Source organism: Periplaneta americana, chromosome 12 (assembly GCF_040183065.1).
Source record: "Periplaneta americana isolate PAMFEO1 chromosome 12, P.americana_PAMFEO1_priV1, whole genome shotgun sequence".
Classification (NCBI taxonomy): domain Eukaryota; kingdom Metazoa; phylum Arthropoda; class Insecta; order Blattodea; family Blattidae; genus Periplaneta; species Periplaneta americana.
In genome coordinates, this window is record NC_091128.1 from 160,995,534 (window position 1) to 161,013,840 (window position 18,307).

The following is an 18,307-nucleotide window of genomic DNA, read 5'->3' on the forward strand; positions in this document are numbered from 1 at the left end:
ATTGCTTGTAAAATAAAGAAATCCTGTATTACAGAAATATATGTATGCCTTCCAACAATAATAAGCATTTAACCGAAAATTAAAACTAAGTCGTTACATATGTACATATTTTCTATTAAATGTTACGTACCCTACATCTTCTGCAGCATTTGAAATGTCCATTCAAAGGGAATTAATTTGCAGATTTGTACTTGTTTACATTGGAAATTCCCACATATGTTCTAAAGTATGCGAAGATAGGAAGGAATGAGGTTGCATTTTTTACAAAAAATATGCGAAATAAGGGCAGAGAGAATTTGCATTAATTCAAATGAAGTGTGTATACTGTGATCTATAATGGCGTTAGAATTAATATAATGTATGAAATGTACGGAACGTGATTACGTCTAACCCCGCCCCCTTCGGCGTTCATGGAGTAAAAGCTTGATAACGTGTTAACTAATTTGTGAGAGAATTATATTTATTTTATAGTTGATGTAACAAGAATTGTGTAATCCAAATATATAAGTGCATTGGATGGACGTTCTTAACCTAAATTCGTGTTATTGCAGTGCTGTCAACATATCCAAGACAGAATGATTCTCCAACACGGGCTCTTTATGAAACATTCACAATTAATTGGAACATTTATAATGGAAAAGCAAGTTTTTCATGTCATTACACATAAACCAAAGTTACTATGCAGGCTGTGTTTGAAAAGAACGTATACATCTTTTGTTACACGAATAAATATGCCCTTCCCATTGCAAATGGGACCTTCCATGAAAACAAAATTATTTTCTGTATCAAGTATAAAAAGACTCTCTGTTGAGACCCAGAAGAAAAAATTATTAGTAAGCATGCCAGAAATAAGGAGATTATTATTATTAGCTAAACCAGAAAGATGGAAGTTGCTTGGTAAGTGCTGCTTTGTATTTTAAAAATAAAATTTCTTAGAGGGAGAGAAAATAAAATACAATGCATTTTTTTCTTTTTTCCACGGGTGCCTACAAGACAGAATTACCATATTAAAATTCTCGTACCGGTACGTCTTCGAAGGCACAACCGGTAAAGTGTTTTGGTGAAACAGTTCTGATTTTAATGAAATGATAAATAGGTATTAGTACCTACGATTCCAGAGCACATTTTTTTTATTTTAAAATTCTTAAGAGAAAAATAAAATCCCTCTGATTTCCATGCAAACGAGCATTGAATATTTCAAAGTCATGCCTTCATAAGACAGAATTTTCTGTTATAAAATCTGGCACAACTATTGAAAATGTCTGGAACTATCTGAAACAATAGTAAAGAAAAACTTGTAGTCGAAAAATATTGAGAATTAGTAGTATAAAGAAATGTTTAGTTCCTTTGCGTTACAAGTTATGTGATACTTTACACTTGCTGATATTGAAAGTAATACCATAAAATGTTCTTAATACAGGAAAATTTTGCTCAGTTACTTTTTTTTCTTTTCTTTTGGTGAAACAATTCAGATTGTAAAGAATTAATAAATAGATACCAGTACCTACAATTCCAAAACATTTTTTTTTCAGCTTATTAAAATTACATAAACATTTATTCTGTAATTGCAAATGTTTCAGGTGCAATATGCTTGCTGCTCGTTTCGAGTTCAGTAACAATGGCTGTGCCATTTTGCTTGGGGAAGGTAATAGACGTCATCTACACATCAGACTCTCAAAAAATGCGTGAAAACCTCAACAAGCTGAGCGTAATTCTGCTAGGGGTTTTCGTGGTAGGAGGTCTTTGTAATTTTGGACGTGTGTACCTGATGTCTGTGTCAGGTAAAGGATGGCATGATTCAGAAGGCAGTTGAATATTTGTTTTTGAACTCTATTTTCTCTACTCACGATTTTGTTCCACTCACAGGCCAGCGCATCACACAGGTTCTGCGGAAGACAGTTTTTGGCTCTATTGTAAAACAAGAGGTTGCATTTTTTGACAAGAACAAGACAGGAGAACTGATAAACAGATTATCTTCAGACACATCCCTTGTCAGCCAATCTGTTACAATGAACATCTCAGATGGTCTGCGTTCCACCATAATGGTAGCAGCTGGGGTCTCCATGATGGTCAGTAAGCCCAAAATGAAGCTAAGCAATAAGATTGTCTATAGTGTGGTTTCCAATTTCTGAACTGACAAAAACAAAAAGTATTTATGGGCGTGAGGAGACTGTGGGCTAGGGGTAGTGACTACAGTATTGATACATTGAAAGAATGGAACAATTCATTGGAATTTCTCGTGTAAAATTTTGTCTACTGTAAGTTACTTACTAGAGATAAACATGATCTCAGAGAGAATGCAGCAAAACCTACCTTTTCAGACCACATTAGTGGTATGTCACTTTGTGTAGCAGTGATCAGGGCTGCCCATAGGAATTGTGGGCCTCCTACAAAAATTTGTCAAGGCCCTCTCCATCGTCAGTATTTTAATGAATGTTGAAATTCTGTATTTTTAACACAACACTAAGACAACAACCTAAGGCAAATTTATTACAATGCCTCAACAAAGATGAAAACCCTTCAGTAGTAGCCTACTACATAAAAATTGTTGAAAACATGATTATTGTTTCAGTAATATGTGATTTAACAGAGTTCTTCTTTCATGTAATGAAAAGTTTTGTGAATATTTTGTGTCTTCCTCTCCTTGAAAAATATGGTTCCCCCTCTACCACTCGTATGGTGTCCGTGCCCTCTATGTGCGGCCCTGCAGTGATCGGTTTGTCTCTTGTTAATATCTATTGCTTTAAACTTTGAATCTGGAATAATTATATGGCAACAATTGATGCGAAAACATGTTGCTTCTGGTTTAGCCATTTCGGAGACTGAAAACAAATATAAATCTATAACTACTCATTTCAATGTACTCATCCAGTATTGTTGGTTTCTTTTCTTTCGCATCATGTTGTAATTATTGTACTATATTGTCTGCCAATTGGATTCTAGTAATGAATGTATGTATAAGAGAATTAACGAATGGAATGAATAAATGAGTGAATGAATGAATGAATGAATGCATGTATGGAGTCAGTAAATACAAATGCGTACAGTTGTACGATCTGGAAAGATCAAACTGCATTTATGCTACTAGCAGTCCCATTTCTAGGAGTACAGTATTCATTGAGAGGACAATTGCCAAGAAAGGAAATGATAGTCTTCAGAGAATTTTATTATACTAACAGCAACTATTTATAGGTCAGTTTCTGTCAGATGCGTTTCCAATTCACTGTGGGCTAAAGCAAGGACATGCACTATCACTTTTACTTTTTTAACTTTGCTTTAGAGTATGCCTTTAGGAAAGTCCAGGATAACAGAGAGGGTTTGGAATTGAACGGGTTATATCAGCTGCTGGTATATGTGGATGACGTGAATTTGTTAGGAGAAAATCCACAGACGATTAGGGAAAACACGGGAATTTTACTGGAAGTAAGTAAAGAGATAGGTTTGGAAGTAAATCCCGAAAAGACAAAGTATATGATTATGTCTCGTGACGAGAATATTGTACGAAATGGAAATAAAAAAATTGGAAATTTATCTTTTGAAGAGGTGGAGAAGTTCAAATATCTGAGAGCAACAGTAACAAATATAAATTATACTCGGGAGGAAATTAAACACAGAATAAATATGGGAAATGCCTGTTATTATTCGGTTGAGAAACTTTTATCGTCCAGTCTGCTGTCGAAAAATCTGAAAGTTAGAATTTATAAAACAGTTATATTACTGGTTATTCTTTATGATTGTGAAACTTGGACTCTCACTTTGAGAGAGGAACAGAGATTAAGGGTGTTTGAGAATAAGGTGCTTAGGAAAATATTTGGGGCTAAGAGGGATGAAGTTACAGGAGAATGGAGAAAGTTACACAACACAGAACTGCACGCATTGTATCCTTCACCTGACATAATTAGGAACATTAAATCCAGACGTTTGAGATGGGCAGGACATGTAGCATGTATGGGCGAATCCAGAAATGCATATAGAGTGTTAGTTGGGAGGCCGGAGGGAAAAAGACCTTTAGGGAGGCCGACACGTAGATGGGAAGATAATATTAAAATGGATTTGAGGGAGGTGGGATATGATGATAGAGAATGGATTAATTTTGCTCAGGATAGGGACCAATGGCGGGCTTATGTGAGGGCGGCAATGAACCTCTGGGTTCCTTAAAAGCCAGTAAGTAAGTATATTGTCCTGCCAATTGAATTCTAGTAATAAATGTATATAAAGTATGAGGGAATGAATTAATGGATGAATGAATGCATTTATGCTACTAGCAGTCCCCTTGTTTCCCATTTCTAGGAGTATTCATTGAGATGACAACCAAGAAAGGAAGTGATAGTCTTCAGAGAATTTGTTTATACTAACAGAAACTATTATTATTATTATTGTTACCAATCTTGTTATTGTTACTGTCATCATCATCATCCACATCAAGCTATATCTGTTGAATGTCATATTTCAGTTCTACATGTCACCACAACTAGCGCTGGTTGGCCTTGCCATTGTTCCCCCTATTGCTGGGATGGCTGTGATATATGGAAGATTTGTGCGCAAGATCACGAAGTCTGTCCAGGTATGATGGAACTTGGGTGTGTATTGCCCATATTAATACGAATGATACATTTTGCCCCTTTCAGTATAAGCTATTATTTATACCTTTATTTCCTATTATTTATACCTTTGTTTCCTTTGAGAACTCTTAACTCCAAAACATCTAGTCATCAGAGGTGGTGCCAGTAGGTGTACCAGTATGGCACCTCTAGACCTAGTCTCCGTACTTCATATTCTAAGGAAGGGTGAAACAACTATCTTCCCATATTACTACATATGCTAGTGGACTTCGTGGTTTTCTAGTTGTCAGGTTGAATTTTCTTGTGCCAACTTTGTTTCGAATTTTGATTCTGAGAAATAGTACAACTGGCAATTACTTTCTAACTTATGTTGACAGCATTGTTTGCATTTGAAGAAACTGTCAATATTCCTGAAATAAAAGTTAAAACTGTTTAGTCAAACCAATGAATTACATGTTGCCAGGCAAAATATATTTTAATATTAGATCAATTAATCATAAGTATATAAATATTTAATAAATACATCATTATTATTATTATTATTATTATTATTATTATTATTATTATTATTATTATTATTATTATTGTTCTTGTTTCAGTACATAGCATTGTGATTTCACCAGTTTTGGTGATATCTGGTAATAGTTGGCGACATTGAAAAGACAGCCATATTAGCTTTTCAGGAACTAATATTACGTAAATCTCACTAGAAAATAGTAACTACACTGCAAAAAATAATACTTTTATTACAGACAGTTGAAGTTCTTTCTATTTCATAAGAGATTATGTTTTCATTACTCATTTGTTTTTCCCTCTCACTTTGAGGACTCACTGGCTTCTGCAACTCAAGTAGCAGAAGAAAGAATTGCCAACATCAGAACAGTGAAGGCCTTTAGCCAGGAAAGCAGAGAGTACCAAATGTACAGCGACAAGATTCATCATGTCCTACAGTTGGCTTATAGAGAATCTCTTGCAAGGGGAATATTTTTTGGTTTGGTAAGTGTATGTTAAGCTGTTTGTGTGTCCTGTCCACGAAATCTGCAGTCCACTTTATCATTAAACAAACACTTGAAAACCTTACAAAAAGTACGACATGCACATTATAGCCATCATCTAAATCCAACTATTGTCGGACCATCGGATCTGTGCCGTCGTTCTTGGAAAAGTTAACGCCTGTACTTACTCCATTCCACCCGCTTTCCTCCCACCACGTTAAACAGCAGGCCACGAACCTTGCCGAATAGGGATGTTGCCAAACTTCCGTCAAACGGTGTCATAAATAACTGGTCCTCCATGCTACAATATTATTTCTTTCAATCGAAATACATCTTGTATTTCTACATTTTTTAAACCTAAATCCCATGTCTCGAATCACTTTCCGCAGTTTTTCTCTCCAACCTTGGAAATTATTACTTTTCAGTAATTTATTCAATGTTGAAACTTCTTTCTGAACGGCATAAAATTCTTGTATCTTTCTTCTTAAAATACATAGGTTCATATCATCTACAATAATTAGAAGTTCCCTTGGTCTGTTCCTCCCTGGTGATTCTAGCTTTTCATCTCCTGCACAGACTCCCTCCCTCCTGATTTTCTTTATTAGGAGTTCTGACCTGTCTACATAAATTACATAAAATGTTGTATTATTAGTATTAGTTAAGTAAGTAATTTTAATACATACGGTAATCAATTGAAATAAAATAAGCCTCACCTGTGATATCAGCTGCTCTTTTCGTTGCCTGATTTATAGGAAACAGATATTGACCTGTTTGTTTCGCTTCATCGCAAAATGCTATTACGTACTTAATAATATTTCTTTCGCCACTCCGTGCTACAGTATTCATGTTGAGTTGGCAACACTGGACTGCAAGTGCAAATATTGTAAACTGTCCCGCAAGAAGGCCAAAATTGTGAGTAGTGGGGGAGAGAAAGGGAGAGAGATAGAAAAGAGAGATATAGGAATGCAGGGAGAGAAATGAATTACCGAGGCTGAGAAGGAATTAGAGTTCAGTTCGCATATCTTACGGGGGCACAGATCCGATGGTCTGACTATAATTGCCATTTGTAAGTAAGTCACGTTGAGGTATGCAGTATCATCACCTGTCCTGGATTCCTGACGAGAGAATTTGGCAATTTTGATGTCATAGGAATTAGTCATTGTCATTGAACTTGCAGCCATGTCAGGATGCAGTACAGGTGGCAAACCTATTAACCAGCAGGCCTGTTGTTGCGTAAGGTTTAATCCGTGCCTTCTGTTCACGTTTTGTACCCAGACAGGCTTCAGTGGTAACATCATCATCCTGTCTGTGTTGTACTACGGAGGTGTCATGGTCAGCGACAGCAACCTCACAGTGGGCAACTTGTCGGCCTTCCTGCTGTACGCAGGCTACATTGGGGTGTCGATTGGCGGTCTGTCGAGCTTCTACTCCGAGATGAATAGAGGGCTGGGTGCAAGTACCAGACTGTGGGAGTTGGTGGACAGGACACCAGCAATTCCAGTTTCGGGTGGGTGTTATCAGCAGTTTTTGTGAAGAAGGTTTTGCATTGTATTGTATTTATTTACATTCCATGGTGTTTGTACATCGCTCCACAGCTAGAATATGGAACATGTCAAAAAAATCTTAATAGTACTGCAAAGTCTTAATTATAGTCACAGTCTAGTTGAAATATATACAGAAAAGTTTTACAATATACTAGTACAACACAAGGGGTTAGTATCGATACTTAATACAAGACAGAAATATTCATGAAGCATTGTTGAATGTCATAAATTCACCTACAGAATAGAAGGTGTGAAAAATTAGATACATCTTTAATTTGGCCCTAAATAATCCTATGTTTTGAGTTTGATTTTTTATATCCATTGGGAGGCTATTAAAAAACTTTTACTGTCATATCGCACTCCTTTTTGATTGCACGACAGACTTTCCGGTGGAGTATGAAAGTCATTTTTTGACGCGTATTTATGCTATGAACTGTTGAATTAGTTGCAAAGTTTTCATGATTACATACGACGAATTTTACTTACTTACTGGCTTTTAAGGATCCCGGAGGTTCATTACCGCCCTCACATAAGCCCGCCATTGGTCCCTATCCTGAGCAAGATTAATCCAGTCTCTATCATCATATCCTACCGCCCTCAAATCCATTTTAGTATTATCTTCCCATCTACATCTCGGCCTCCCTAAAGGTCTTTTTCCCTCCGGCCTCCCAACTAACACTCTATATGCATTTCTGGATTCGCCCATACGTGCTACATGCCCTGCCCATCTCAAATGACGAATTTTATTAATGAGAAAATACACTGACAAGCCATGGGCATTATTTGTAGTTTTTTAAAATGCTCCTACATGATTCCCTAGATTTGGCACCTACTATTATTCTAATTACTCTTTTTTTGTAGTAGGAATATACTGTTACTATCTGTGTAATTTCCCCAGAATATTATCCCAAAACTCATTACCGAGTGGAAGTATGTAAGGTATATTGTTTTCATAGTTTTGATATTTACTAACTCTTGCATAGATCTAATAGCAAAACATGCTGAATTTAGTTTGGGGGTAATTTCTTTAATATGATTTTTCCAATTTAATGTGTTATCGATTTGTAAGCCAAGAAATTTCATTATTATTGTTTTTTCTATTAGGGACCTGTTATTAATTATTATGCTTGAAATTTCCGAGGTTGACTTTGGGCAGGATTTAAATTGGATTACGTTAGTTTTGTTACAATTTAATACAAATTTATTGACTCGGAATGAATCACATATTTTGAGGAGAATTTCCTCTGTTGAAGATTGGAATGTGTTGGAGTTATTGGCTGTAATTACTACACTTGTGTCATCTGCAAATACATCTTTCATTAGGGAAGTAAGATCATATTTTATGAACACTAGAAAATGCTGTGAAACGGATTGTGTGTACCCGGCATGATAGGATCTGATTTCGAATTTTTTTTAAGTCTATGAATTGTGTGGTGAGAAATATAATATTAAAATTACGTAGTTTTGAATCAGTTTTTATAATTCTTCTGTTTTACGAAAATAAAGAATAAAAAATGTTGATATTTTATTGTGATTTTAGGTGGTCTGGTGCCAACGAAAGAGCCCGAAGGTCGCATAACGTTCCAGAACGTGTCATTCACATACCCTTCCCGACCCGACTCCCGCATCATCCATGATTTGACTTTGGACATACCAAAGGGGTCCATCACAGCCATTGTGGGCGCCAGTGGCTCTGGAAAGAGCACGTTGGCAGCACTGCTCCTGCGATTGTATGATCCGGATGGGGGAACTATTCATCTAGATGGATTACCCATCCAACAGCTAGATCCTTATTGGCTGCGAAGCCACATTGGGACAGTCAGTCAGGTTGGTATTCCTGGTGAGATTCGGTTGATACTAGATGACGGACAGAATGAACTGAATATGAGAGAGCTATTGCCTGGCAAAAGACATGACTGAAAGAATTCCTGAAGAATCAGAAGGATTTTTGAGATTTTCAGGACTTTGTGCCCCACAGTCGAGAAGAGGGTGGAAGTCGCCTATGCTTGTGCCTGGACATTCTGTGTGGGTCTGAAATATAGTAATAGGATGATAGGAAGATTTTTTAAGGAGCATTTTCTTAGTCTTCAAGAGAATAATATTGAAAAATAACATAAAACTGATAACACTAAATTTTATTAAATATGTCATTAGATCAGTGTTATACTGAGTGTTCATTTCAAAGTGTGTCATGATGTCACTGTTATGAGTCAGCGATTTTGAAGCGAGTTTCAACTTTTATGTCAGAGAAGTTGCCTATTATTCAAGGCGTTCAATCTGAACTTGCGAACGTGTACGGTATAACTTGAACGTCGTAGCAACAGATGGCAGTCTGTACGGTCTGTGTGCTACCATAACCTCTTTCGAACTGTGTTTTGCGCGGGCAAGTCGTACGCAGGGTATTTGTTATCATCGGTTGTGTACGGCAACATTGCACAACACAAATCAAATGCCCCGTGTCCATGTTGACCGTCGAAGTTAATGTCAACAAATACGTAAGTAATCGTCTTAACCCTCTCCACATATCCCCACAGTAAGAAAAAAACTCACCTCAATACATGTTTCCAAACAGTTCACATTCCTGCCACTACCGGCGTTACAGTACGTATCAGTAAGTACTCTTCAGAATGAACGCCGTACTTGCTAGGCATCTTCTCTGCCACACAGGTAATACGCCTTTGCGGAAGTGTAGGAAGATTGAATTCTCTAGGCTCAACGACTAGCCACATGATGGCATACAGCAAGCCATGACACACTTTGAACTGAACACACAGTATATGTCTCAAAATATTACAACTCCTTACCATTGTAAATAAAAGCAATATCAAAATTATCTCAGTTGAGAAAGGAAGTTAAACAATATGTAGGGTATATTTAGGAGTAGATTTGCCAAGTTCTCATTAATTAAACTTTAATGTAATTATGGTAAGAATGTTCATTCATAGTGTTCTGCCCAAGGGTAGGTCTTTCACTACAAACCCACCTCTTTCTTTGTAGGAACCTGTCTTATTCTCGTGCTCCATCCGTGAAAACATTCTGTACGGAGCACTTGACCCATCAAAAGTAACAGAAAAACAGCTGATAGATGTTGCAAAAGAAGCCAATGCGTATGACTTCATCTGCAAGAGCTTTCCTGAAGGCTTCGACACTTTAGTTGGAGAGAGGGGCGTTATGCTGTCTGGAGGACAGAAACAGAGGGTGGCCATTGCTAGGGCGCTCATGAAGGTGAGCTCTGCTCCACATGGGAGGTAGTGGTGAGGTAGTGACGCGGTATCTATGTTACTCACTCGGTCTTGTCTTTCGTTCCAGAATCCCAGAATCCTGTTACTGGACGAGGCCACAAGGTGAGTCATAACTCGACTAGAGTAAAAATTCTTTACATCAACAAGTACGGTCCACATCTGTGGAGTAATGGTCAGCGCGTCTGGCCGCGAAACCAGGTGGCCCGGGTTTGAATTCCGGTCGGGACAAGTTACCTGGTTGAGGTTTTTTTCCGGGGTTTTCCCTCAACCCAATACGAGCAAATGCTGGGTAACTTTAGGTGCTGGACCCCGGACTCATTTCACCGGCATTATCACCTTCATATCATTCAGATGCTAAATAACGTAGATGTTGATACAGTGTCGTAAAATAACCCAAGGAAAAAAAAAAAAAACAAGTACAGTATTCTTGTTTGCACGCTTTTTCTTTAACCATCATTCGAAACAGATAAATGAAATCATTTATGTCTTGTATAACACTTACATCTTAACAAAACTTGTACTATAACAACTTTATTCTGTATCAGCCTGGAGAAAACCCTGAGAAATATTGAGACACCAATAGTCTGACATCATAAAGAATTACGTTCCTCACACTCAATGAGCAAGCTTAGAGTCGTAGATGAAGCAGATGGTGAAATTTACTGAGATCTTTCTTCGAAGATTTTCAGTCATTTGTGCTGCTTGATATTTGTGGATTCATCACCATCACACTAAAGAAGATTGCCCCCGCAAAGCTGTTCTTCTAACTGGTGTTCAATACAGTGAAGTGAAACATGTTTCAGTTTAAATAGAGAAAAATAACATTTAACATACCAAACAAGGAAGCTAGGAGAATTGTGTGAAGATGAAGTGTCTTTCTTGTTTTTAATAGAACAAAATTCTTTCAGAAAGTTTTAAAACGCCACCCCCCCCCCCCCTTCATCCCCAGATAGGTCGACAATTTAGAATGTTCTAAATATCTATTTATATACAATTTGCTATCTCTGAACTTGCAAAATAAGAAAATAAGTGAAAGCGTGAAGATAATTTCCTGTCACCAATTACCGGTATGGTAAACACAGTGATAAAATCAAACATATGGACATTACATTACCATTCCCATCAAAGTGGTCATTTCTTCTTCCTTGTATCTCGACTGAAATTGTTATGTGAATATTTTATTACTAGTTACTTACTTACTTACTTACAAATGGCTTTTAAGGAACCCGAAGGTTCATTGCCGCCCTCCCATAAGCCCGCCAGCGGTCCCTATCCTGTGCAAGATTAATCCAGTCTCTATCATCATACCCCACCTCCCTCAGATCCATTTTAATATTATCCTCCCATCTACGTCTCGGCCTCCCTAAAGGTCTTTTTCCCTCCGGTCTCCCAACTAACACTCTATATGCATTTCTGGATTCGCCCATACGTGCTACATGCCCTGCCCATCTCAAACGTCTGGATTTAATGTTCCTAATTATGTCAGGTGAAGAATACAATGCGTGCAGTTCTGTGTTGTGTAACTTTCTCCATTCTCCTGTAACTTCATCCCACTTAGCCCCAAATATTTTCCTTAGCACCTTATTCTCAAACACCCTGAACCTATGTTCCTCTCTCAGAGTGAGAGTCCAAGTTTCACAACCATACAGAAGAACCGGTAATATAACTGTTTTATAAATTCTAACTTTCAGATTTTTCGACAGCAGACTGGATGATAAGAGCTTCTCAACCGAATAATAACACGCATTTCCCATATTTATTCTGCGTTTAATTTCCTCCCGAGTGTCATTTATATTTGTTACTGTTGCTCCAAGATATTTGAATTTTTCCACCTCTTCGAAGGATAAATCTCCAATTTTTATATTTCCATTTCGTACAATATTCTGGTCACGAGACATAATCATATACTTTGTCTTTTCGGGATTTACTTCCAAACCGATCGCTCTACTTGCTTCAAGTAAAATTTCCGTGTTTTCCCTAATCGTTTGTGTATTTTCTCCTAACATATTCACGTCATCCGCATAGACAAGAAGCTGATGTAACCCGTTCAATTCCAAACCCTGCCTGTTATCCTGAACTTTCCTAATGGCATATTCTAGAGCGAAGTTAAAAAGTAAAGGTGATAGTGCATCTCCTTGCTTTAGCCCGCAGTGAATTGGAAAAGCATCAGATAGAAACTGACCTATACGGACTCTGCTGTACGTTTCACTGAGACACATTTTAATTAATCGAACTAGTTTCTTGGGAATACCAAATTCAATAAGAATATCATATAATACTTCCCTCTTAACCGAGTCATATGCCTTTTTGAAATCTATGAATAACTGATGTACTGTACCCTTATACTCCCATTTTTTCTCCATTATCTGTCGAATACAAAAAATCTGATCAATAGTCGATCTATTACGCCGAAAACCGCACTGATGATCCCCAATAATTTCATCTACGTACGGAGTTAATCTTCTCAAAAGAATATTGGACAAAATTTTGTACGACGTCAACAAAAGTGATATTCCTCGAAAGTTACCACAGTTGGTTTTGTCCCCCTTTTTAAAAATAGGTACAATTATGGACTCCTTCCATTGTTCTGGTACAATTTCCTTTTCCCAAATAGCAAGTACAAGTTTATAAATTTCGCTATATAATGCACTCCCACCCTCTTGTATTAATTCTGCTGGAATTTGATCGATACCTGGAGACTTGTACTTTTTCAGATTTTCTATCGCAATTTCGACTTAAGCAAATATTTATATTATTGAGTATTAATACTCATTACTGTAATTTTCCAAGAAAATTATAAAAAGAAGGTGAACAAATTTAATGAAAACTTAAATTAAAATCTGAACATTGTCAATTTTTGACAGCAACAAGAAAAAATTATTAAGGAAAGATTGTGAGTTGAATATCCATTCATTCATTCTTCATTCATAGTTTTCTGCCTAAGGGGAAGTCCTTCACTGCAAACCCAGCATTCTCCAATCTTTCCTATTTTCTGCCTTCCTCTTATGAGCCATATATCTTAATGTCGTCTATAATCAGATATCTTCTTCTGTCCCAAACTTTTTTGCCATTTAGTGCATCCTTCACTACGTAGTTTCTTCTTTGCCAGTGACCCAGGCAGTTTCTTTTTCTCTTCGTGATCACTTTCAGCATTATTATTATTGTTATTATTATTATTATTATTATTATTATTACGTCCATTATTAAAATGGACATTAAATTGGTTGTAAGTCTCTTAAAACAAGCTTGAGCTATACATTCAGTAAGTGTGAAGGCATAGATTTTATTATTTTTTATTTTATGGGTTATTTTATGACGCTGTATCAACATCTCAGGTTATTTAGCGTCTGAAAGAAATGAAGGTGATAATGCCGGTGAAATGAGTCCAGAGTCCAGCACCGAAAGTTACCCAGCATTTGCTCGTATTGGGTTGAGGGAAAACCACGGAAAAAACCTCAACTAGGTAACTTGCCCCAACCGGGATTCGAACCCGGGCCACCTGGTTTCGCAGCCAGACATGCTGACCGTTACTCCACAGGTGTGGACTGGAGGCATAGAAGAGTTCTCCATGATGCATGTGGCTGATGTTGTATAGTGATGTGGGCTAAAATGACACGTACTTTGTGCCAACCACATAAGACACAACCTGATTGGTGCAATCTTCGTAGAAGGATGCGCAATGTAAGGGCACTGTTTTGTGTTGCAGTGCGCTGGATGCAGAGAGTGAGTATCTAGTCCAAGAGGCCTTGGAGCGCATCATGAAAGGACGAACTGTGCTCACCATTGCTCACAGACTCTCCACTATCCGCAATGCAGGTAAATACTTTTTAAATAAAAAATTATTATGATAAGTGATCGAAAGAATATTAGTTTTGTCTTTAAATGTGCAGAAATTTGATCTGACAAAATCGTTCTGTAAAGGAATTTTAAAATGTTGCATTTATTTTTTTATTGGGTTATTTTACGACGCTTTATCAACATCTAGGTTATTTAGCGTCTGAATGATGTGAAGGTGACAATGCCGGTGAAATGAGTCCGGGGTCCAGCACCGAAAGTTACCCAGCATTTGCTCGTATTGGGTTGAGGGAAAACCCCGGAAAAAACCTCAACCAGGTAACTTGCCCCGACCGGGATTCGAACCCGGGCCACCTGGTTTCGCGGCAAAACACGCTGATCGTTACTCCACAGGTGTGGACTGTTGCATTTTTTTTGGATCAAATTCCTACACATTTAAAGGACAAAACTAAAATTCTTTCGACCATTTATTATCATGATACACTGCTCTCTTAAATTGACTGAGCATATTGGAAATTAAGTCAATGGATTTCCCAAAATATGCTATGAAATGTTTCATATAAAACAATTGAAGAGTCCACTGCAAGAATGATGGATGTCATTTGGAATACATTTTGCAGGAGAAGCAATTGAAAGTTTGAAATGCTTAGTGCTCAAAGCTTAACTGTGATTTTCCGATCCTTACTGGACAATGTCTATCAGTGTTAATGCCATATAACTCTCTATGTACATTCTATATGTCGTAAGCTATGCATTGACAGTTTTGGTTCATTTTCGACAAGAAAGTGACATCCATCATTCTTGCAGTGGACTCTTCAATTCTTATCTCTAAAAGAAAGCAAAAGCGACCAAATTGTATTAAACTTTTTTGATTGAGATATCTCAAAGAATAACCCCCTGAAATTAATGACATTGCTTACGATTCAGAGCTTCAGACTTTATGGATTGGTTCTTTTCTGCAGATGGCATTCAGCTTTCTTACTTTATAATGTATTTATGTTGTTGTTTTCTAATGCCAGGCGTTTGACAATAAAGTCATTTGACCTCTTGCACTCCAATATTTTTCAAAGATATTATCATGGTCAGCCACTGAACCACAGATTTTGAGATGTTCCGAATCCATTTCTTGGTTTGAGTTGCACAATGGGCAGTTAGGGGACTGATATATTCCAATTCGTCATACTGCTAGCATTCCATTGTAAGATATTTAGTTGATTCTGTACCATTAAAGTAGTCCCCACCCGGAGATCCGATTGGGGGACTATTTTACCTCCGGATAATTTTACCTTAATGGTACTCATTTCATATTGGAGTGAAAATGGCAAGTTGTAGCCGATTTAAGTGAACACCATATTTTAACGTTTTGGTGGCTACTTCATTCACACACAACCCCCAGAATGTCTGGAGGACCACACCTGCTGTTGGTCGACGGGTCCATTGGACCTAGCTGGGAGATCTTGTTGATCACCAGCTTTCCCTCCTTAAGCCACTGGAGGACGATTTTAGTGCCATAGCAGGTCAGCACTAGGAACAGAGAAGTAGAAAGAGGTGGAAAGGGAAATGAACCCCTAGGCCTCGAATGCTCTAATGCCGTTGGGGTCGAAAAAAGTAAGAGTTCAGTCAGAGGACTGGATAGGAAAGGGTAAAGAGGGAATTAGGTATTGAATAGAGGAAAATTATATCAAATTCAGTCATTAACTCATCAAGCTGACCAGTGCTAATGGATGAGTAGCTCCTCCCTTTAGTTCAGCTTGTAAAATTATGCTTACTAACAGCTGCACCACGGGAAGGTAGGGGTGGGACATTGGGTATTTGTCCAGGTTGGTTCCTTAAGGCCTTCAATGGGAAGGATTAATGGCTCTCCCCCCTGTATCCGACAGATACCCTTTTGCAGCCATAATGTATTTATTGAAATATTTCTCTTTTGTCACAGATCAAATTGCTGTGCTAGAACAAGGACATCTGGTGGAGAAGGGAACATACAGTGAACTTCTGTCCATTGAGAATGGTGTGTTCAGAAAGCTGATTCAGCATCAAACATTTGCTGCCAGTGACCGGGCACAGTTGCGTGGGTAACTGTTCTCATCATGATAGTTGTCACCTGTCAGTTCTGCAGGAACTGACTGTCTGATGCCACATCACACATACTTAAATATGCGGCCTTCTTATAGCAGAATTTCTGTTTCCTTCCTTTCATCCCAATTTATAGTGGGTGTTCATTTCAAAGTGTGTCATGACGTCACTGTTGATGAGTCAGCGATTTGAAGCGAGTTTCAGCTTTTGTGTCAGAGAAGTTGCCTATTAATCAAGGCGTTCAATCTGAACTTGAGAACGTGTACGGTATACCTTTAATGTCGTAGCAACAGATGGCGGTCTGTACAGTCTGTGTGCTACCATAACCTCTTTCGAACTGTGTTTTGCAAGTTGTACATTGGTTGCGTACGGCAACATTCCACAATACAAATCAAATGCTCCGTGTCCATGTTGACCGTCGAAATTAATATCAACAAATACGTAAGTAATCGTCTTAACCCCCTTCACATATCCCGACAGTAAGAAAAAACTCACCTCAGTACATGTTTCGAAACAGTTCACATTCCTGCCATTACCGGCGTTACTGTACGTATCGGTAAGTACTCTTCTGAATGAACGCCGTGCTTACTAGGCAACTTTTCTTGAATATAAGTAATACACCTCTGCGGAAGTGTAGGAAAATTGAATTCTCTAGGCTCATCGGCTAGCCACATGACGGCATACAGCGAGCCATGACACACTTTGAACTGAACACCCAGTATATCGTGACTTTTACTGGAGTTTTTTTTGTATTGTTAGTAGCAACTTTATTTATCAACTCAAAATTTTCTCGGGCTTCCAGCCAGGTCATAAGTTGGTGGATCACTAACTTATGACCTGGCTGGAAGCCCGAGAAAATTTTGAGTTATCACGTCGCCAGGAAAGCTTCAGTAGTTATTTATTTATTAATATTTTTATATGTTACACAATATATTTGTAATTTGTCAGTCAACTAAAATAACTATTACCTATATAATGCAGATATTTTAAAATTAAAATCGGTATTACACTATTATTTTAGAAAAAATATAATTCGGATTTTTAAAGGTACCTGAGGTGTACTAAACCTGTTCCTAAGAATATTGATCTTAATGTAACTTATGAAGATGATAACAGTTAAAAAAGCAAATATTAAGATTAGAAATAGTCTAAAAACAGGAACAGTTTAGAAAAGAGCATTTTACTGGTATTCTGATGAGAGACAAAATTGGAACTTTTCTCAATATACTTCACGATTTTTTTCTCTTGATATGTTTAAAAAGTACAAACAATTCATCCCTTTTCGTGGATTATTTTAAATACACCAAAAAGACGTCGAAACATATTATTTACATTGGTAGCCGGAACTGTAGAATGTCATGATAAAATCGTAAAAAAAAAGGTACAGTAAATAGGTCTCGAACTTGGAACCTCTTGGTTACCAGTCTCACGTCTAGGCTGCTGCTGCGAACTGAAGGAAGGAGGAGGAATTTAAGTACTCTGTGTAAAAAGGTGGCTACTTTCGCTGTAAACGACACTGCAACCTTTGAGCATTGTATAACTTTACTGCACAAAGTAATGAACTTCCATTGAAAACAGTACTAACCACCAAAATTATAGCCCCTCCTTGCAAGGACTAAATCCCAAGCCTGAGGAATTAAGAATATGATAAACTTGGCACCTGTCCAAGAAATCGGTTTTACATTTAATGTAATTTGCCACAGTCCTGCTAGAAAATAATAAGATAGTTTCAAATAGTAATCATTAGTTCTGGTAACAGGAGGTGTTGAAGTTAATTTTCCAGAATAGTAATCAGTGCAATGAATATACTTATTTGTATAAAATGAATGTATATGTAATAATATTTTTCTGCTGTTTTTATATTAAAATTATTTATTAGTAAAACATTTCCAACTGTTAAATTTGAATAAATTTATATTGTTTACCATCATATCCCAACCAGTGGCGGCTGATTGACTGAGGCAAGTGAGGCCGGGCCTCAGTCACTTGGCTTAACTGAAATCAAATTTTGTGTTTTTATATAATACTAGTGGCTTGTGCAGTAAATGCTGCTGCAAACTAAGTTCGTTAGACGTTCAAATAAAAATTTTTCAGAT

At 37.4% G+C, this 18,307-nt stretch overlaps 1 protein-coding gene across 3 annotated transcripts; it reads left to right on the forward strand.

The window, feature by feature from the left end:
* Positions 1–177: 177 nt before the first annotated feature.
* Positions 178–18,099, forward strand: LOC138711079 (ATP-binding cassette sub-family B member 10, mitochondrial). Of its 3 annotated transcripts, XM_069842393.1 has the most exons (12): positions 178–445; positions 552–897; positions 1,581–1,781; positions 1,867–2,069; positions 4,454–4,564; positions 5,388–5,558; positions 6,833–7,064; positions 8,642–8,928; positions 10,099–10,326; positions 10,411–10,445; positions 14,050–14,159; positions 16,072–18,099. In XM_069842393.1, the coding sequence occupies exons 2-12, from the start codon at positions 576–578 to the stop codon at positions 16,212–16,214; spliced, it is 2,043 nt and encodes a 680-aa protein (XP_069698494.1). In that variant the 5' UTR covers positions 178–445; positions 552–575; the 3' UTR covers positions 16,215–18,099. The 3 variants fall into 3 exon arrangements, with proteins under 3 accessions (XP_069698494.1, XP_069698493.1, XP_069698495.1); XM_069842392.1 differs by having other exon boundaries at positions 178–897; XM_069842394.1 differs by lacking the exon at positions 552–897 and having other exon boundaries at positions 188–315.
* Positions 18,100–18,307: the final 208 nt, after the last annotated feature.

Coding starts and splice junctions, on each gene's coding strand:
- LOC138711079 (XM_069842392.1), top strand. CDS start 576: ATGATTCTCCAACACGGGCTCTTTATGAAACATTCACAATTAATTGGA. Junction 898..1,580: donor AGAAAGATGGAAGTTGCTTG/GTAAGTGCTGCT, acceptor CAAATGTTTCAG/GTGCAATATGCTTGCTGCTC. Junction 5,559..6,832: donor GGGGAATATTTTTTGGTTTG/GTAAGTGTATGT, acceptor TTTTGTACCCAG/ACAGGCTTCAGTGGTAACAT.